The sequence below is a fragment of the Pongo abelii genome, chromosome 3 (assembly GCF_028885655.2).
Source record: "Pongo abelii isolate AG06213 chromosome 3, NHGRI_mPonAbe1-v2.0_pri, whole genome shotgun sequence".
NCBI lineage: Eukaryota > Metazoa > Chordata > Mammalia > Primates > Hominidae > Pongo > Pongo abelii.
Window position 1 is genome coordinate 136660337 of NC_071988.2, and position 19088 is coordinate 136679424.

Here is a 19088-nt window from a genome sequence, read left to right on the forward strand (position 1 = left end):
AAATTAGGGTAACTGGAGTATTCATCACATTGAGCATTTATACTTTGGGTTAGAAATTTTCCAGGTACCTATATTCTTACAGAAAACTCTAATGTTGTTTTGCTCCCATAGCTGCACTGAGTTACAAAAGAAAGGATGAGTGGCCTAATTCATTTTTAAAAGTCAAATATGTAAGAATTTTTGTTTAGGACTAACAGGAGAGGAAAAACAGAAGAATGAACCAAATAAGAAGGGAAATTTTAAATTCATTACTACGGGACTTGCTGCATGCATGAAACATCGAAAAGGTTTGCATTTTTGTTGCTCAGCAGATGTTTTAGAAGGGTGAAGCATAATTGACTGGGATGTAAAGTTAATTAGTTGCAGAATATTTTGTTGCTCTGGGCCGGTTCCTATAATACCGGTGCACCTGCAATTTGCTTCTGCACATATGTGAATTCATTTAGGGGGAGAGGGAAGTTTTCTTCACAGTTCTCTGCCCAACCTATTATTAGAGACCTGAACCTTGCAGTCCAAGTTGTCCTAGTACATGTTGTAAATTAAAATTAAATACATCACTAGTTAAATGGATAAAAGAAAGACAGAGTCATTTCCAACCTGGACTTTTCAATCTGCTCTTTGCCTATCACAGTCCTTTCTCCTGTTTTCATTAATTTCCCAAGAGGAAAAACAATTCGGCATGCTGTATAAAATGAGATGAGGAAGTTGGCATAACAGTGCCCCTAAACATTGTTTTCTGCCTCAGGATGAGAATATTTAACTGCATTAAGGTAAAATACAGCCCTGGAAGCAAAGCCAACATATTTATACACATGCTGAGAGCATCTCCTTTGCTCTCAGCTAGTGCCGAAGTCTCAGGATGGGCTGTGGTCTCTCCTTGTTTTCCACAGCAGCTGTTGTGAGGCACAGCTTAATACAATCAGAGAAAGGAGAGCCATCCAGAACACTGAAAGTCATTTTTTTTAGATAGGGTTGTCATAACCTTGAATCTACATGATTTTGCTGTCCTGGTTTCATTTATTGCATTGGCAACTTCATATGCCTTAAATCTAACGAAGAACGTTTATCCTTTCTAAGTTATATCAATTCATTGCTTTACGGTTTTACTTTAGTAGGCATGAAATTGTGAAATTAAGATGCAAAGCCTGCCTCAATATAACTGTTAGGCAACTTTTAGTACATGAGTTGGTTGTGGTTTGAGTTTTTTTTATCCTGCTGAACATCACTATACTTATTAATTTTTGTGATGTGTGAGACATATTAAAAACCATAGATTTTGTACTCATTTGTAATCTCCTTCAAAAGCGTAATTTTACAGGTTTATTGAACCGTAAGCAACTATTTGCCATAAACAGGATAGAAACATTACCTCAACTACTGCTGAGAGGCAAGGAAAGAAAGCCAACATCAGTTAACTATTAATACAAACATATTATAGGAAGCTTCGTTTACTTAATTAACAGAAATATGCCTTGTGTTGTTGTTATTTCCATGTGTAGGTAAAAACTTCATTAAGGTTGTTTTAGTGGATAAGGAACAACCCAATCTTATTACTGCTTTTCCTGTTCCTCTGTTAGCCTCTCTAATTGCCTAATTGCTGATTCTAATCTGCTGTGAACTGGGAAATTATATAATTGCGCTTGTTAGAATTTTATCAAAATTTCACAGGTTTTGTATCAGACCTTGTGGGAAAGGCTTTTATGAGTAAAGTACAATCCCTTTTAAGGTATATTTTGGCTGCTTGTTTTTGTTCGTCATTTTGCTTCTTTTACATTTCTCCCCATTTTTAATTATAAAAATATATGGTTTTATTTTCCCAAGACGACAGCAATCATATCTCCCACCCCACATTCTTTCCCACTGGTGATGCTGTCCCATCCCATCAAGAGGTGCAGTCTTGTTTTTCTCCCCTTGGATTTGGACGTGCTTTAGTGACTATTGTAACAAGTAGAATGTAGCCTAAGTTATACTGTGTGACTTGCAGGTCTAGGTCAGAGAAGGACTTGGCTGTCTTGGACCACATGCTCCCTTGACTTATTGATCCCTCTTGGAACACAGCCACCACAGGGTGAGACAGCCAAGTCATCCAGGAGGCCTCATGGAGAGTCTTCAACCCACTGATCTCAGCTTTTGAGCCACACCAGTCCAGGATTCAGAGACGTGAGTAAAGGAGACTCCAGATGATTTCAGGTCCCAGTCATCTGAGTCAAAGCCAGATATTCAAGTCTTCCAGGCTGTGGCTCTAAACATCATGAGCAAAGACAAGCCATCCTTCTGTATCCTGTCTAATTCCTGACCAACAGATTCCATGAGCATAATAAAATAATGGTCATTATAAGCCACTAGGCTTTGGGATGGTTTGTCATGCAAAAATAAATATCTGGAACAGTATACATGATTATATTTGGTTATAAATAATTTAATAAATACAGAATAAAACATGAATATACTCATTTCCCAATTCTGCCCTAAATATTGCATTTCATTTCTAACCTGTAAATTACTTGAAAGAGGAGACAATATCTTTTTCACTTTTGTAACCTAAATTTCTAGGACACTTTCTGCACAGGTAGGCATGTAAAAAATTTACTTAATCAAACTGATAACAGGGAAAACTCACAAAAAGAAGAATTTGCAATAATATAAAATATATTTTATAAAATAAAGTATTTCTTGTATTTAAAAGAGAAACACTACATGATTGATGAGGATATTCCTTTGATTGCTTGTAGGTAGCATAGGATGTATAAATTTTAGCTAGTATTAATGATGTTATACACACACCTACCAGTGATAATTTATGATGGCAAATAATGGAAATGAAATCAAGCATGACAACAGACTCACGTTAGTGCTTCGGAGTAATTATAATGAGGTGTAACTCCCAGAAACTTCTGGACTTCATCCATCACAGTAGCTGGGTCAGATCTCAGCTGCTGTCCATCAATAATTAGCAACTGTAAAGTCAGAAATAGTCACTTTATGAAGAAAAAATTAAATTGAATAGACTGTGATGCCTTCCTTTACCTGGTGTGACATTCATAAATTAGATCAGTGTGAACAGGAAGCAAATATGCCCTACTTAGAATACATTTGAATGTTTATTATTCTTGCATCCTTCCACATAAACAATAAAGTTTGCCATAGGAATCATTTCTTGTGAATTATCAAGTTATAGCCCTTAACTTGCTTTTTGTAAATCAGAAGTAAACATAGACACTTTCCTGGTTTAGTACTTCAGTAGAAACATAACTTTCCATTTGTTGTGTGATCAGATAATTATCCAGCCTACCAAATTGCTATTAGCTAACCCTGGAGCTTAGGGCTCAGAAACAGTGGTCATCCAAATGAAAATCACCCATCTAATCTTAAAAAAGCAAGACAGAGGGAGGAGGGAAATGTTTGTCCGTGCCTTACTGATCATTGGATCACTGCCCTAGAATATCATAATTGCCAAAGTAATACTGAAAAAGGCCGGGTGCAGTGGCTTACACCTGTAATCCCAGCACTTTGGGAGGCCAAGGTGGGTGGATCACCTAAGGTCAGGAGTTCGAGACCAGCCTGAGCCACAAGGTGAAACCCCGTCCCTACTAAAAATACAAAAATTATCCAGGCATGGTGGCAGGCACCTTTAGTCCCAGCTACGTGGGAGGCTGAGACAGGAGAACTGCTTGAACCCAGGAGGCCGAGGTTGCAGTGAGCCAAGATCGCGCCACTGCCCTTCAGCCTGGGTGATGGAGCGAGACTCCGTCTCAAAGAAAAAAAAAAAAAAAAAAAAGGAATACTGGAAAAAAGTCAATGGTAAGGCCCAGCTACTAGGGCTTTGATTTGCCCTGAGCTGGAAGACAGAATATTAAAGTTATGCTTTTTTTTGTTATGTTTCTGCCAGGTTTTGATATCAGGATGATGCTGGCCTTGTAAAATGAGTTAGGGAGGAGTCCCTCTTTGTACCTCTGGTAGAATTCGGCTGTGAAGCAGTCTGATCCTGTTTTTTTGGTGGTAGGCTATTAATTACTGCCTCAAATTTAGAACTTGTCGGTCTATTCAGGGATTTGACTTCTTCCTGGTTTAGTCTTGGGAAGGTATATGTGTCCAGGAATTTATCCATTTCTTCTGGATTTTCTAGTTTATTTGCATAGATGCGTTTATAGTATTCTCTGATGACAGTTTGTATTTCTGTGGGATCAATGGTAATATCCCCTTTATCATTTTTTATTGTGTCTATTCGATTCTTCTCTCTTTTCTTCTTCATTAGTCTAGCTAGCTAGTGGTCCATGTATTTTCTTAATCTTTTCAAAAAACCAGCTCTTGGATTCATGGATTATTTGAAGGGTTTTTCATGTCTATCTTCTTCAGTTCTGCTCTAATTTTCTAATTTTAGTTATTTCTTGTCTTCTGCTAGCTTTTGAATTTGTTTGCTATTGCTTCCGTAGTTCTTGTAATTATGATGTTAGAGTGTTGATTTTAGATCTTTCCAGCTTTCTGTTGTCATTTAGTGGTATAAATTTCCCTCTTAAGACTGCTTTACCTGTGTCCCAGTGATTCTGGTATGTTGTCTATTCTCATTTGTTTCAGATAACTTCTTTATTTCTGCCTTAATTTTGTTATTTACCCAGTAGTCATCCAGGAGCAGGTTGTTCAGTTTCCATGTAGTTGTGCGGTTTTGAGTGAGTTTCTTAATCCTGAGTCCTAATTTGATTGCACTGTGGTCTGAGAGACTGTTTGTTAATGATTTCCATTCTTTTGCATTTGCTGAGGAGTGTTTTACTTCCAATTATGTGGTCAATTTTAGAATACATGCTGTGTGGTGTGGAGAAGAATGTATATTCTGTTGATTTGGAGTGGAGAGTTCTGTAGATGTCTATTAGTTCCATTTAGTCCAGAGCTGAGTTCAATTCCTGGATATCCTTGTTAATTTTCTGTCTCATTGTTCTAATATTGACAGTGGGGTATTAAAGTCTCCCACCATTACTGTCTGGGAGTCTAAGTCTCTTTGTAGGTGTCTAAGAACTTGTTATATGAATCTGGGTGCACCTGTATTTGGTGCATATATATTTAAGATAGTTAGCTCTTCTTGTTGCATTGATCCCTTTACCATTATGTAATGTCCTTCTTTGTCTTTTTGGATCTTTGTTGGTTTAAAGTATGTTTTATCAGAGACTAGGATTGCAACCTTTGCATTTTTTTTTGCTTTCCACTTGCTTTGTAATATTTCTCCATTCCTTTATCTTGAGCCTATGTGTGTCTTTGCACGTGAGATGGGTATCCTGAATACAGCACACCAATGGGCCTTGAATATTTATCTGATTTGCCAATCTGTGTCTTTGAATTGGGACATTTAACCCGTTTACATTTAAGGTTAATATTGTTATGTGTGAATTTGATTCTGTTATGATGCTAGCTGGTTATTTTGTACATTAGTTAATGCAGTTTCTTCATAGTGTCATTGGTCTTTATATTTTGATGTGTTTTTGCAGGGCTGGTGCAGGTTTTTCCTTTCCATATTTAGTGCTTCCGTCAGGAGCTCTTGTAAGGCAGGCCTGGTGGTGACAAAATACCTCAGCATTTGCTTCTCTGTAAATAATTTTATTTCTCTTTCGCTTATGAAGCTTAGTGTGGCTAAATATGAAATTCTTTTTTCTGTTTGAAAATTCTTCTCTTTAAGGATGTTGAATATTGGCCCCCACTCTCTTCTGGCTTATAGGGTTTCTGCAGAGATCTGCTGTTAGTCTGATGGACTTCCCTTTGTAGGTAACCTGACCTTTCTCTCTGGCTGCCCTTAACATTTTTTTCTTCGTTTCAACCTTGGAGAATCTGACGATTATGTGTCTTAGGGTTGGTCTTCTCATGGAGTATCTTAGTGGTGATTTCTGTATTTCCTGAATTTGAATGTTGACCTGTCTTGATAGGTAGGGGAAGTTCTCCTGGATAATATCCTGAACTGTGTTTTCCAACTTGGTTCCATTCTCCTTGTCACATTCAAGTACACCAATCAATTGTAGATTTGGTCTTTTCACATAGTCCCATATTTCTTGGAGGCTTCATTCATTCCTTTTTATTCTTTGTTCTCTAATCTTGTCTTCACACCTTATTTCAGTAAGTTGATCTTTAATCTCTGATAGGTTTTATTCTGCTTGATCGATTCGGCTATTGATACTTGTGTATGTTTCACAAAGTTCTCATGCTATGTTTTTCAGCTCCATCAGGCCATTTAGGTTCCTTTCTAAACTGGTTATTCTAGTTAGCAGTTCCTGTAACATTTACCAAGTTCTTAGCTTCCTTGTATTGGGTTACAATATGTTCCTTTAGCTCAGAGGAGTTTATTATCCACCTTCTGAAGCCTACTTCTGTCAATTCATCAATCTCATTCTGTGTCCAGTTTTGTGCCCTTGCTGGAGAGGAGTTGTGATCATTTGGAGGAGAAGAGGCATTCTGGTTTTTGACATTTTCATCATTTTTGCACTGGTTTTTCCTCATCTTCATGGATTTATTTACCTTTGATCTTTGAGGCTGATAACCTTTGGATGGGGTTTTTGTGTGTGTGGGTACTTTATGTAGATGTTGATGTTTCATATAGAACCAAAAAAAGAGCCCGTATAGCCAAGACAATCCTAAGCAAAAAGAACAAAGCTGGAGGCATCATGCTACCTGACTTCAAACTATAGTACAAGGCTACAGTAACCAAACAAGCATGGTACTGGTACCAAGACAGATATACAGACCAATGAAACAGAACAGAGGCCTCAGAAATAACACCACACATCTACAAACATCTGATCTTTGACAAACCTGACAAAAACAAGCAATGAGGAAAGGATTCCCTATTTAATAAATGGTATCGGGAAAACTGGCTAGCCATATGTAGAAAGCTGAAACTGGACCCCTTCCTTACACTTTATACAAAATTAACTCAAGATGGATTAAAGATTTAAGCATAAGACCCAAAACCATGAAAATCCTAGAAGAAAGCCTAGGCAATACCATTCAGGACATAGGCATGGGCAAAAACTTCATGACTAAAACACACAAAGCAATGGAAACAAAAGCCAAAATTAACAAATGGGATCTAATTAAACTAAAGAACTTCTGCACAGCAAAAGAAACTATCATCAGACTGAACAGACAACCTACAGAATGGGAGAAAATTTTTGCAATCCATCTGACAAAGGGCTAATATCCAGAATCTACAAGGAACGTAAACAAATTTACAAGAAAAAAGCAACCTCATCAAGAAGTGGGGAAAGGATATGAACAGATATTTCTCAAAAGAAGACATTTATGTGATCAACAAACATATGGAAAAAAGCTTATCATCACTGTTCATTAGAGAAATGCAAATCAAAACCACAATGAGATACCATCTCATGCCAGTTAGAATGGTGATCATTAAAAAGTCAGGGAACAACAGACGCTGGAGAGCATGTGGAGAAATAGGAATGCTTTTACGTTGTTGGTGGGAGTGTAAATTAGTTCAACCATTGTGGAAAACACTATGGCAATTCTTCAAGGATCTAGAGCCAGAGCTACCATTTGACCCAGCAATCCCATTACTGGGTATATACCCAAAAGATTATAAATCATTCTAATATAAAGTCACATTTACACGTATGTTCATTGCAGCACTATTCACAATAGCAAAGACTTGGAACCAGCCCAATGTCCATCAATTTTAGATTGGATAAAGAAAATGTGGCACACATACACCATGGAATACTATGCAGCTATAAAAAAGGATGAGTTCATGTCCTTTGCAGGGACATGGATGAAGCTGGAAACCATCATTTTTAGCATACTAACACAGGAACAGAAAACTAAATTCCGCATGTTCTCACTCATAAGTGGGAGTTGAACAATGAGAACATATAGGCACAGGGAGGGGAACATCACACACTGTGGCCTGTCAGCAGTGTGGGGCAAGGCAAGGGATAGCATTAGGAGAAATACCTAATGTAGGTGACGGATTGATGGGTGCAGCGAACCACCGTGGCACATGTATACTTATGTAACAAACCTGCATGTTCTGCACATGTAGCCCAGAACTTAGTTTTTTTTTTTTTAAAGATCAATACAAAAAAAAATACGGATATATTTTTTCAAATCCTTATTTCTTGGTCTATCTCATGTTCCTGTAGCCACTATAACACTCCCCATTTGGCAGCCTAGTGCATGACCTTCTTTCCTTATAAGGGCCATACAGAACAAACAACATGCAGGTATCTTCATGTGGTGTTTCGTAAAGTTGTTGTCTAACTGGCTAGTTGTACTGGTAGTTGAGAGTTGTTGCCTGTAAATCACATAATGTCTCCTGTGTGAGAACTCATCACTTTGAGACTAGCTACTGTTCAAAAGAAGATTGCAAGAATGTACTTTAGAGATATTTATCATGTTAATAGTATTAATAAAATTAAAAATGTAAAATGCACATTTCTTCCTTACTTATCATTGTCTCTGATTATAAATCACTGTCTGTGGCAATGTTAATTCCCACTTTCTGCTTGTCAGTGCAATACAATCATGATAAACAGAAGAAAGTAATTTCAGGACATTATAATAAAATATAAAATTTTGGAACATTATAATAAAATAAACAGAAGAAAGTAATTTCAGGACATTACCTGAGAAGTAGAAAAGTAAGTTAGCCATCTTTCTATGTGGACTGCATACCATCCAGGTACTAGGCATCTTCTCTGCAAAGTTTTTAAGTCAGATGGAGCCCAATGTCCTGTTGAAATAACTTCATAGAAATTGAACCTCAGAGCAGCTGGATCTTCATGTGATCGTTGGTGCTTTAACAAGAAAGTCAATTGTAAAGTTAGACTTTTTTAATGCCTATGTAGATATGCATATGTATATGGGTGAGCACATGCATGTGTGTGTTTGGTGTGTATGTATAAATGTGTGTGTCCTTTATGTCACAAAATAATAACAAATTACATACTTAATTTTAGAATGAAAATAAATGAATGAAATGAAATAGAATGACAGCTGTATACATTGGAATACCCATTGGCACACTGCTTATTTTAAAGTAAATTAAAGTACAAGACTTCACTATATATCAAGTGGTATGCACATAAACTTGTAGTTATATTTATATCTAAAGTGGTTAGGTGCAAGGCAGAGATAGGATATGAGGATTTTCTTCATGGATATTATCAAGACTGAGAAGATGTCATAGACCAGACAAATCAAGCCTGATGAAAAATTTAGATTTTGCAAGAATAATCTTTTTAAGAGTAGTCTTACATGTTTCTTGGGCCACTGTTCCATTACTGCCACTCCTTCAGATTCTAACATTTTCCCAGTATCCCTGTGTATCAGGTGCTATGGGTACAGAGAAAGCTGCTGTCTATTTCTCATGCTTGTTTAGATGTCATATTCATATTGACGTCACCCAAGGTCCTTTCTGTTTGAAAGGGTTTCTACCTAAACCTGCTAATTCACGAATACTGCTTCACTTCTACTTTTCAGTATCAAATCCTGAGTCACACCAAACTATCATTGGTCAAACAGGAAAGAGCCCAGCTCAGTAAGAGATAAATTTAACAGTCAATACAATTTAACAAGCATTATTTAAGCTTCTTTCCAGAACAAAGATCTGAGATAGATCCTGGAGATAAAAAGATGTAAGACATAACCACTTTCTTCAAAGAAATCAGATCTAGTGTGGGAGAAAATAGATTGGAATCAAGTTGTATATTTGACATATTTGATTAGAGGTAGAAGTTACTTGCTGTGACAGCCAGATCAGTAAGGGATTAATTCTGACTGCAGCATGAAAGGACTTTTCAATGGTTGAAGTTTTCGAGCTAAAATGTAAGGAGAAAGATTGTGATAATCAGAAAAACAAAACCACCAAACACATATGAAAACTAAGAGGACTTCATCATCTAAGGTAAGTTTGAGCAAAGATAGATGAGGTATGCGGGAATAAGTTGTGAAACTTCTAAAAGTGAATTAGAAGAAATTCAGTGTAGGGTAAAGGTGGAAGTATACTGGTCTGTGCTATGACTGTGTAATGGCTGGCCTTATGTGTGAGTGATGGATCTTATGTGTGAGTTAGAAATAAAAATAACTAGAAAAGTAAAGATGATTAGGAATTGATGAATGGTTAAAGAATAATTAGTAAGTGGCATACACTTTTGAAGTTCTCTCGTTGTTGTATATTTTTTGATATTTTTACATGTGTATACCTTATGCTGAGTATATAGATTATATAACTCATTTAATTAACAAAATGTGTAGAAATTATATGACTTCAATGAAGAATAAGAAACACACTACATACATATTTAATACAGTAATGCTAAAATGTCTACCTTAAGCAGTGATAATAGGAAACTGTGCTTAATCTGTTCTATATTGACTTTTACCAGTTTAGCACCAACTTTTCTTTATATTCCTGAAACTAAGTAGATTAGCATGAAAATATGACCATGAAGTCACAAAGGGACATATTTTATGGAAAAACAGCACTATAGCTCCTCTGCGAGGTCCATTATAAAAATGTGGGGTAGAAATTACAGTGGCAGGTGACATTTGTAGGAGTTTCTGAATTATACCTGCTGAGCTTTGGATTTATGGTATTTACTGAATAGACAGGACTAGCTAAGTAATAGGCTACATTATTTTGAAATGTGGAGCAGTGTGGGGCCCTGCTCACTGCAATACAGCAATAAAAAGTATTATCAGAAAAAATAATTTCTTTCAAACCTGTATGTATGTTCAAAGAATTTATTTGAAAAAGAAAGCACAGAGAAGCACACACATCATAAAGATTCTCTTTTATTGAACTGGTTTAATCTATGTGAAAAAAAGATTCACTTAAATCTGCTCTAGGTAGTGACCATGCTTTCTGCTAGGGAAATGTTTAACATTTTCCTCAATTGCTTAAATTCAAAACTTTAAGGCTTCACACTTTAATGCTTCTGGTATACTGAAAAAATAAGTTTATCTTGCTTTGCAATGAGTGTTCACAAAGTGAGAAAGACATAATTCTTGTACCTTGTGGGAAATACTGACTTGTGGATTAGATAAATTCCGATGGTAGTTTATAAATTTTGCTTCCAATCTAAGTGTTTCTTTTGGATCCCAACTACTTGACCTCCAGTTTGCAATGTCACATTTTTCTATACATCAGTATTTGTTTTCAGTAATACATTTTTATTAAATAAATTTTGAAAAATCAAGAAAAAGAAGGAAAAAAATGAAATTACTTGTTATCCTATTCCACCCTTCAAAAATTCCCTTTTAGTCTTCTTTACTTTGGTATTAATTTGTATATGCACTAAATTTGTACATACGCAAAATGCACTCAGATCGTTGGGATTTTGGTATATATACACTGTTACCATCATAACTTCAAGATTACCAACTTGTATTAGGCCATCATTGCTGTAGGCAAATTTACATTTTTGTTTTCAGCTTTATCTCACCACTGTATAATGATTTCACATCCTCTTTTTTCTCCTCTTCTCAAACTGCTGTGTCCTCAAACTATCACCCTCTTTTCATCAGATTAACTCATTCCAGGCTTCTCAAAGGAAGGAGAGACCATCATAGTCACTTCAATTTTTCCATCTCAGGCCTTCGGATTTACCAGTGTCTACATTCATCCACTCTTCTATCCCTTAAGTTTCAACCCAGGGATTCTTAAACATAGGCCTGTTGATAGAATACAGTGTGTCTACGAACTTGGATCAGCAAAAGAAAAAAGAGAAACTACAAAAATACTCTTTGTGGCAGGGCGCGGTGGCTCACGCCTGTAATCCCAGCACTTTGGGAGGCTGAGGCAGGTGGATCACGAGTTCAGGAGATTGGGGAAAACACGATGAAAACCCGTCTCTACTAAAAAAAAAAAAAAAAAAAAAAAAAAAATTAGCCGGGCATGGTGGCACGTGCCTGTAGTCCCAGCTACTCGGGAGGCTGAGGCAGGAGAATGGCATGAACCTGGGAGGTGGAGGTTGCAGTGAGCCAAGATCACGCCATTGCACTCCAGCCTGGGTGACAGAGTGAGACTCCATTAAAAAAAAAAAAAAAAAGCAACAACAACAAAAAACTTTGTTTTCAGTAATTACTGAATGGAATGTATGTAGACAATAGCCACAGTATTTATTGTACTGTGATTGTGATTTTACCATCAATAAATCAGTTATTTTATATCCCATTACTGGTGTCTTAGATATATCAAAAGGTTGCTTATGGTTACTACTATTTCAAAGTTATTATAGTACTAGACTCATCATTAGAACTTATCATATGATGATTTAATTAAAAAGTTTGTTACTGATTGAAAAAGTATTTCACATTAACATAGCAGTTTTTGTATACATATTTAGATTTATGCTTTTAAAATATATTTTTGAAACACTCATAGGAACCATCAGACAGCTAGAAGAATCTCAACACAAGAAAAGTTAAGAACTCGGAATGGAGGCAGAGTTGCCCCTGGTCCCACCATCTAAGCCATTTCCTATAGCCATTCTTTCATGTATCTCCACAGAGTTGGTTACCTATTTTCTCTTCTGGGCCTTTAACCTCTCTTTTTCTTTGGAAATGACTTATCAAATCACCACTACTACAGATCATGTTTTCTCCATTCCACTTCTACTTCCATGTAATAAACCAGTGTCCTGTTTTACCCCTTCAAAATCATGCTTTTGGAGTCTTTCGCAAGTGCTGCCTCTATTTCTTCACCCCCAATTACTTCTTTCTTCACCAAAATCCATGTGGCTTTGCTCTTTTTTACTCTCTTGCTAAGGGCTCCACTTCCCTCCACATCTTTCGCTTTGCCTAACGGTTTGATTTTTTAGCAGCTTTTTGGAATTCTCACCCCTCCATCTGGCAGCACTCCCTTCCCTTCGAATCAGTGCCACTGCGCTCCTGAATTTTTTTCTTCTATTTTGGCTATGTTTTCTTGTCTTTCTTGGCATCTCATCCTGCTCTGCACTTTTCATCTCTAAACTCTTAGGTGATTTCACCATTTACATGGCCATGGCTTCATACCTCTGATTCACAAATATCTGCCTCTAGCTCAGACTTCTCCCAGAGTGTCAGTTGAATTTACTGTTCTTTTGATAATGAAGGGTTTCATTCATCATGATCATAATCTACATTTTTTTAGTCTCCACCTCCCACCCCACCCCACCCCACCCCCTCCTGTATACTGCAGCGATTCTTTTTTCATGGGAATGTGTGGCCATCATCTAGGTGCCCAGATTGGAAATTTGTTTCACCCTTGGCACTATGTTCTCACCCAATTCTGTTGATTTTAATTTCTAAATATCTCTGAATACTTATTCTTCATTCAGCTTCTACTTACCATTTTTTTCTACACCACTTCCATATCTCAGTAGGTCTATTGCAATAGCCTCAAGTGTGATTTCTCCAAAGAGTCATTTGTCCTATTCCAGTTTCTTCAAATAGCGGGTAATTTGATGTGTTGTAGAAGAAAATCTGGTAGTCACACACTGGCTACCATTTCTCAAAGGCTTTCAGTTGCTCAACAAATGGCAGCAGCCACATGGTTCTAGCCCTAGTGTGCCTCTCAGCTGCAACTCCTATAGGTCTCTACCTAGGATTTTCCCACTAGCCACATGGAATTTCTTCCAGCTTTTTAAATGTGCCATGATTCTTTATATCCAATGCATTCAACATATACTGTATCCTCTACTCCACCTTCCTTCTATTCTCACTCAGGGAATATCTACTTGTCCTTCAATTTTAGGTCTTAAGGTTATTTTCTTACACAATGCTTTCAGAGCACCTTTATATACTTCCTCACAGTACATTCACAATGTTTAATTACATATCATTATGATTATTTAATATCTACACATTGGACAAATAACTTTTAATTACTATTTTATTAATTAAAACCATAGTTAAATGTTGATGCAGAATATTCCATTTTAGTATGACACAAATCTATGTCAATGAACACTTTCCTTTTGTTATTATTTTTGTAGATAGGGCTGCAGTGCTCCTAAACATTTGTTCATCCTTTTGAAGTTTCCCTTATGATCAATTACAGAAGGGGAATCACATCACTGAAAGATCTTTACATCCTTTTTTGTATCTATTGCCAAATGAGTTTTCAGAAAATATCCCAAGTGTACCTTCTATTGGAACACTTGAGAACCTTTGTAATCACTTTCTTGCCAGCAGAGAAAAACATCACAATTGTTGTCAAGATCCTAAAAAAAGAATGGGCTGGGCTTGGTGGCTCATGCTTGTAGTCCCAAAATTTTGGGAGGCTGAGGTTGGTGGATTGCCCGAGCCCAGGAGTTCAAGACCAGCCTGGGCAACATGGTGAAACCCCATCTCTACATAAAATATAAAACAAATAGGTGGGTGTGGTGGTGTGTGCCTGTAGTCTCAGCTACTTGGGAGACTGAGTCAGGAGGATCACTTCAGCCCAGGAGGGAGAGGCTGCAGTGAGTTATGATCATGCCACTGCACACCAGCCTGGGTAATAGAGTGAGACCTGGTCTCCAATTGGGTTGATTATTTTCACATAAATTGTTGGACAGATTTTTGTGTGTGTGTGTGTGATTGTTTAGCTGTGCCTTTTGTTCATTTTGCACATTTTTCTACTGTGATATTTTACTTATTTATTAAGTTGGAGGAAACTTTTATAAAATAAAGCTCTATGCCATTTACCATGTATTGTTACTCTAGATACTGACTTTTAAATTTGTTAATTTTTGATAAATCAACATTCTACATGTTTATGTAGCTTAGGAAATCTATTGATTCTTTGGTGATGTGTGATTTTTTAAATAATTATTTTATGCCTGAAAGTCCTTGCCCAACTTGGTATGAGTTGAATATTCAGCTCCTATTTCTCATATTTTTTGGCGGGGGGTGGGGGTTTAGATATTCTTACATTTGACTTTTCATATGTTTAGGTTCTATTCTGGTTATTTTTCATTGTCTCCATTTAAGCTATAACAAAATGCTTTTAGCCAATTTTTTTACTGACCATACCTGGTACCAAGAGTATGCCCTGTCTGAGGGGTCAATGAGGATGGTGATGATCTTGGCTTTGGGGACAAGAGATGCAGCTCGTTTGGGAGCTTCTTCCGAATGGAAGTAATTAGCACTCTTTTCAAACAGAAAGTCACTTGTAGTATTGGATGGTGTAGGGAAAAAGTCCATATACCTGAAGGCAGAGAAAGACAATTAATTAATCTGAAAATAATTTTTCTTGCCATATTCTGAATGTGAAATAATTGGAACATTTTAATATTCATTTATAGCTATTTCTGATTATTATGCTGTTACAGTTTAAATAATAGATATTCTATACACATTGAATGTGAAGACAACCCAAAATATTCCTCTTCTAATCACCCATTTTGGGCATGGGAAGGAGTGAGGTGAAATAGGTAGGCCAATAAGGGTCAAAGGAAAAGTACTCTACATTTGGGCTGATGTTCTGTGCTATAAAACGCCAATTCCAGAAATACCATTTTCCTGTGGCAAACAGCAAATTACACTATATTGTTTAGTTGATATTAAAAAATAGTAAATTTATGTTTTCAAATTTGAGTGCAGAAATTATTCAGTGAGATTAAAGTTCACAAGATGGAAAAATGTGTAAGTCTGAATAGCTATAAAACACCAACAATTTTAGGGCATGGCGGTTCTCTTCCTTCTTAATTTCTTCATAATTTGTAGTATATGTAGCAATGTGAACACTTTATAGTCTATCTAGAGTAATTAAGGGGATATTTCCTGCCAGTTGATCCTGTGGTGCCTCAGTAGGTTCCCTCCTCCATATGCTGTCAAAACGTTCCTCTGCGTGTGGATTATGGAATCAATATGTTCTGAGGTTAATTCAGTGCAAGTCTTTAATTATGTATGTAACCCTCCTTACAGCTCATCACTTCTCTCACCCTCAAATGTTCTAGAAATAAATAATAAGAGCGATTAAGAATTCATATAAGACACTTATTTCCCTCTTTGACATTTGTTATTATGTTTCCCAAATGCGGAGTGGTGAAGAGTCTCATCTATATTCCTGCTAAACAATTTGTGTTCCATTTGGGTTCACAGGTCAGAGAAAATTGCCGTTCTGCTTTTAATAACCTGCATGCAATTCCAAAGGTTATTTAGCCTTTTAAAAGTAAGGTAGGATATAATGTCCTAGATGCAGAGTTGACACATCTCTAACAACAATGGGAACCTTGATCTGCTCACCAGTATTGCACCTGCCCAACCCTGATCCTAGCTGTACCTTAAAAAAATGTGTCTTTCATTGCAAACAGGTTCATGCATGATGATGACACACAAACTTACATGCTGCAGATGTGTGCATTGAGGGGAATTTTCCTCAGGTGAGATTTGCTTTATATACCTGTGAACTAGAAATTAAATTCAGGACCATGTTTTCTTGAAAAATTGGAATAGAGCTAGAAAAAATCACCAGAGTGAAAATCATTTCCAATATCAGGTTTATTCTATTTTAGTTTAGGGGAAATACTGTGATTTTATTTTAATTTATCATGTTTTACTTAATATTTATTTTATGTATGTGTGTGACTAGAATTGATATGGTTTTGAAAATGTCCTGTTATTATCTGCATGACAAATATCAGCCTATATTATAACAAAACTTATAGTTTATGTGGTTAATGAAGATACATGTCACGAATTATAAAATAAACTACTGATTTATTTGTTGCCTCAAACATTGTTGTGAAGACAAATTATGTGTTCAGAAAAAAATTAGGCACAGTTAAATAATGCTATGCTTAAAGAGAATTTTAAATACCCTTATGAATAATTCTGATGAAATATATCCCATAATGTTTTTTATTCAATCATATTAATTTAGCAGAAAAATATTATCATTATTGCACTGTCCAAATCACATTATAGGCAACACTGATTAAACATATCATCATTATAAATTAATTTCTAATTCACTGTGGTAGAATTGAGCATAACAAATTTGTCCTGTAATTATGCAGATGCCACACATACATCTGTAATTGCTCTGCAGTGATTGAGCATGTGTTAATAATGGAATTTATTTTTTGTTATTTTTCTTACCAGTCTATTCCTTTGTGATAGTTGTTGCCGTTAAAGAACTGAACTTCCTCAAATGTCTTTGGACTAGGGAGATTGCTGATGATTGAAGGATGCATAAGAAGAAATAAATAAAGTGCAGTTGTTCCTATTACAAAAAAAGAAGGTAAAAGGTTATATGACAATAAGAGACAAACTATTATTTTTGCTCAAAAAGTAATATTAAAATAATCAACTATTTCCAGTGTCAAAATGATTTCCTTAAAATCAACTAGATGCATTCCATGCAGCCACAATCTAAGTGTTCTGTTTTTAGTCTTCATGATTCTATATATCAAAATGCCTGATTTAATATTAGCACATGGCCAAAGTAAAGCAGACTGATGATGCAGCTAGTGTGGCACTGCGGAAGTCATGCAGCTCAACTTTCCTCCAGGAGTCAGGTGAGTGGCTAAAGCATGAAGGGCATGGGTCCTTCTGTCTCCATCTTTATCGTTAGGCACAGTATCTTAACTGGTGGGTCTTCAATTAGCGTTGAAATTCAGATGAATGAAATAAAACTATTTAACAGAGGTTGATGTGCTACTCTGTGTATGGTCCGGAAGTAACTCTTGATTAAGAAAACACATTTGCTGCCCTCAATGAACTTAAAAGTCCATGTGTGGACTTGGACAAGTACACAAGTAATTGTGATGTAGTGCGACAGGTGCCATAATGAGAGAAAACCAGAGCACCTTTCCAATATATGAGAAAATGGGTGATTTAGACTTGGGAAATCAGTGACAGATTCTAGGAGGAAGTGTATTCTAATACTTTTCCTTAAAAACATAAGTGTTACATAGCAAGGTTGAAAGAAGAAGGCAGGACTCTTGAAAGATGGCTGCTTCAGTGACTTCTCTGGCAAAATATGACAATCAAGTCTGATAATTGGAGCACTAAATAGAACAGACTGGCTGATAGAAACCACCTGCGTGCGCATTGCAGAAGTCTCAAATGTAATCTCTGAACCCTATTTCCCTCAGAGCCAGGCCAGAGACTGGCAGCTATAGCAGAAAGAACTCGAACTGACTGGGTCATCATAACTCTCATAAATCAAGACTTTTCTTCTGGAAAAGGTAAACTGTTCTGTGATACATTGGAGTGAGCAGCAGTTGTTAGATTTCCTAGCCCTAGCAGAGCTGCAGAAAAGCTACATAGGTGGGCTGGCAGAACAATATCATTGCAACTGGGATCTGGAAGTAGACAAGGCCAGCAGATAATTGGCATTTTGTTCACATATACCTTAAGCTCATATGAGCAAAGGCTACTGCGCTTTGAGTATTAATGAGATTGCCGCCCTTTAGATCCTCACAGATTTACATGGCCACCAAGAGGTAATGAGTAGCTAAAGGGAAGAACGTAATGACAGATCCATGGGGACCAACCACCTTGATGGAAGTCACGTTAAAACACCTAGAATGAAAGACTCTGTGCGAAATAAGATGGCAAAATTAATAAATGCCCTAGGGAGATGTAATTACTAATTTAAAAAGACTTTTAAGGAATAACAAATATGAAATCGAATTATACAAACTTGATTAAAAGAATGAAGGAGACAGAACTGGTTAAGAACTAAATTAGAGTCCTAAAGTTTAGACAGGAGAAATCTCTCAACCACACTGAAAAATACAGATGTAATAGTTATGAGGGGTGAGGGGCATCCTCAAGAGCTCATATGGTTTACTCCTAAATATAACAGGAGTTTAAAAAGGAGAAAATGTGAGAAGAGCAAAAACAAAAAATGTTCTAGGGGAATGAATTAGCGGTAGAGTAGAAACTGGAAGGAAACATGAAATCCAGAAGTTTTTTAAAAAATACTTTTTAAGATAACACTTTCATCAGGGGGGTGAAGAGAAAGAGCGATTTGAGACACACAAAACACAAATGAGAAAATTGATAGTTTAATATTCCTAAGGTATTGAAGGTAGATGAATGCAGGGCACAGATAAAAATATTCTTTAGTTGTTGATTATCTAAATATAGACACTTTGTAGCCTCACTCAGTAATAAGTAGA

General features: G+C 36.5%; 1 protein-coding gene across 5 annotated transcripts in view; it reads right to left on the minus strand.

Moving 5' to 3' along the window:
* The window catches only part of NDST4 (N-deacetylase and N-sulfotransferase 4), a 289322-nt gene that overhangs the window by 3091 nt on the left and 267143 nt on the right, over window positions 1–19088 (minus strand). For all 5 annotated transcript variants that reach the window (XM_054554391.2, XM_024246116.3, XM_054554392.2 and 2 more), the window contains 4 exons: window positions 17059–17182; window positions 14989–15163; window positions 8616–8786; window positions 2848–2957 (listed from right to left, as the gene is read on the minus strand). In XM_054554391.2, the coding sequence (XP_054410366.1) occupies window positions 2848–2957; window positions 8616–8786; window positions 14989–15163; window positions 17059–17182 (580 nt within the window). The remainder of the gene's footprint in view (window positions 1–2847; window positions 2958–8615; window positions 8787–14988; window positions 15164–17058; window positions 17183–19088) is intronic.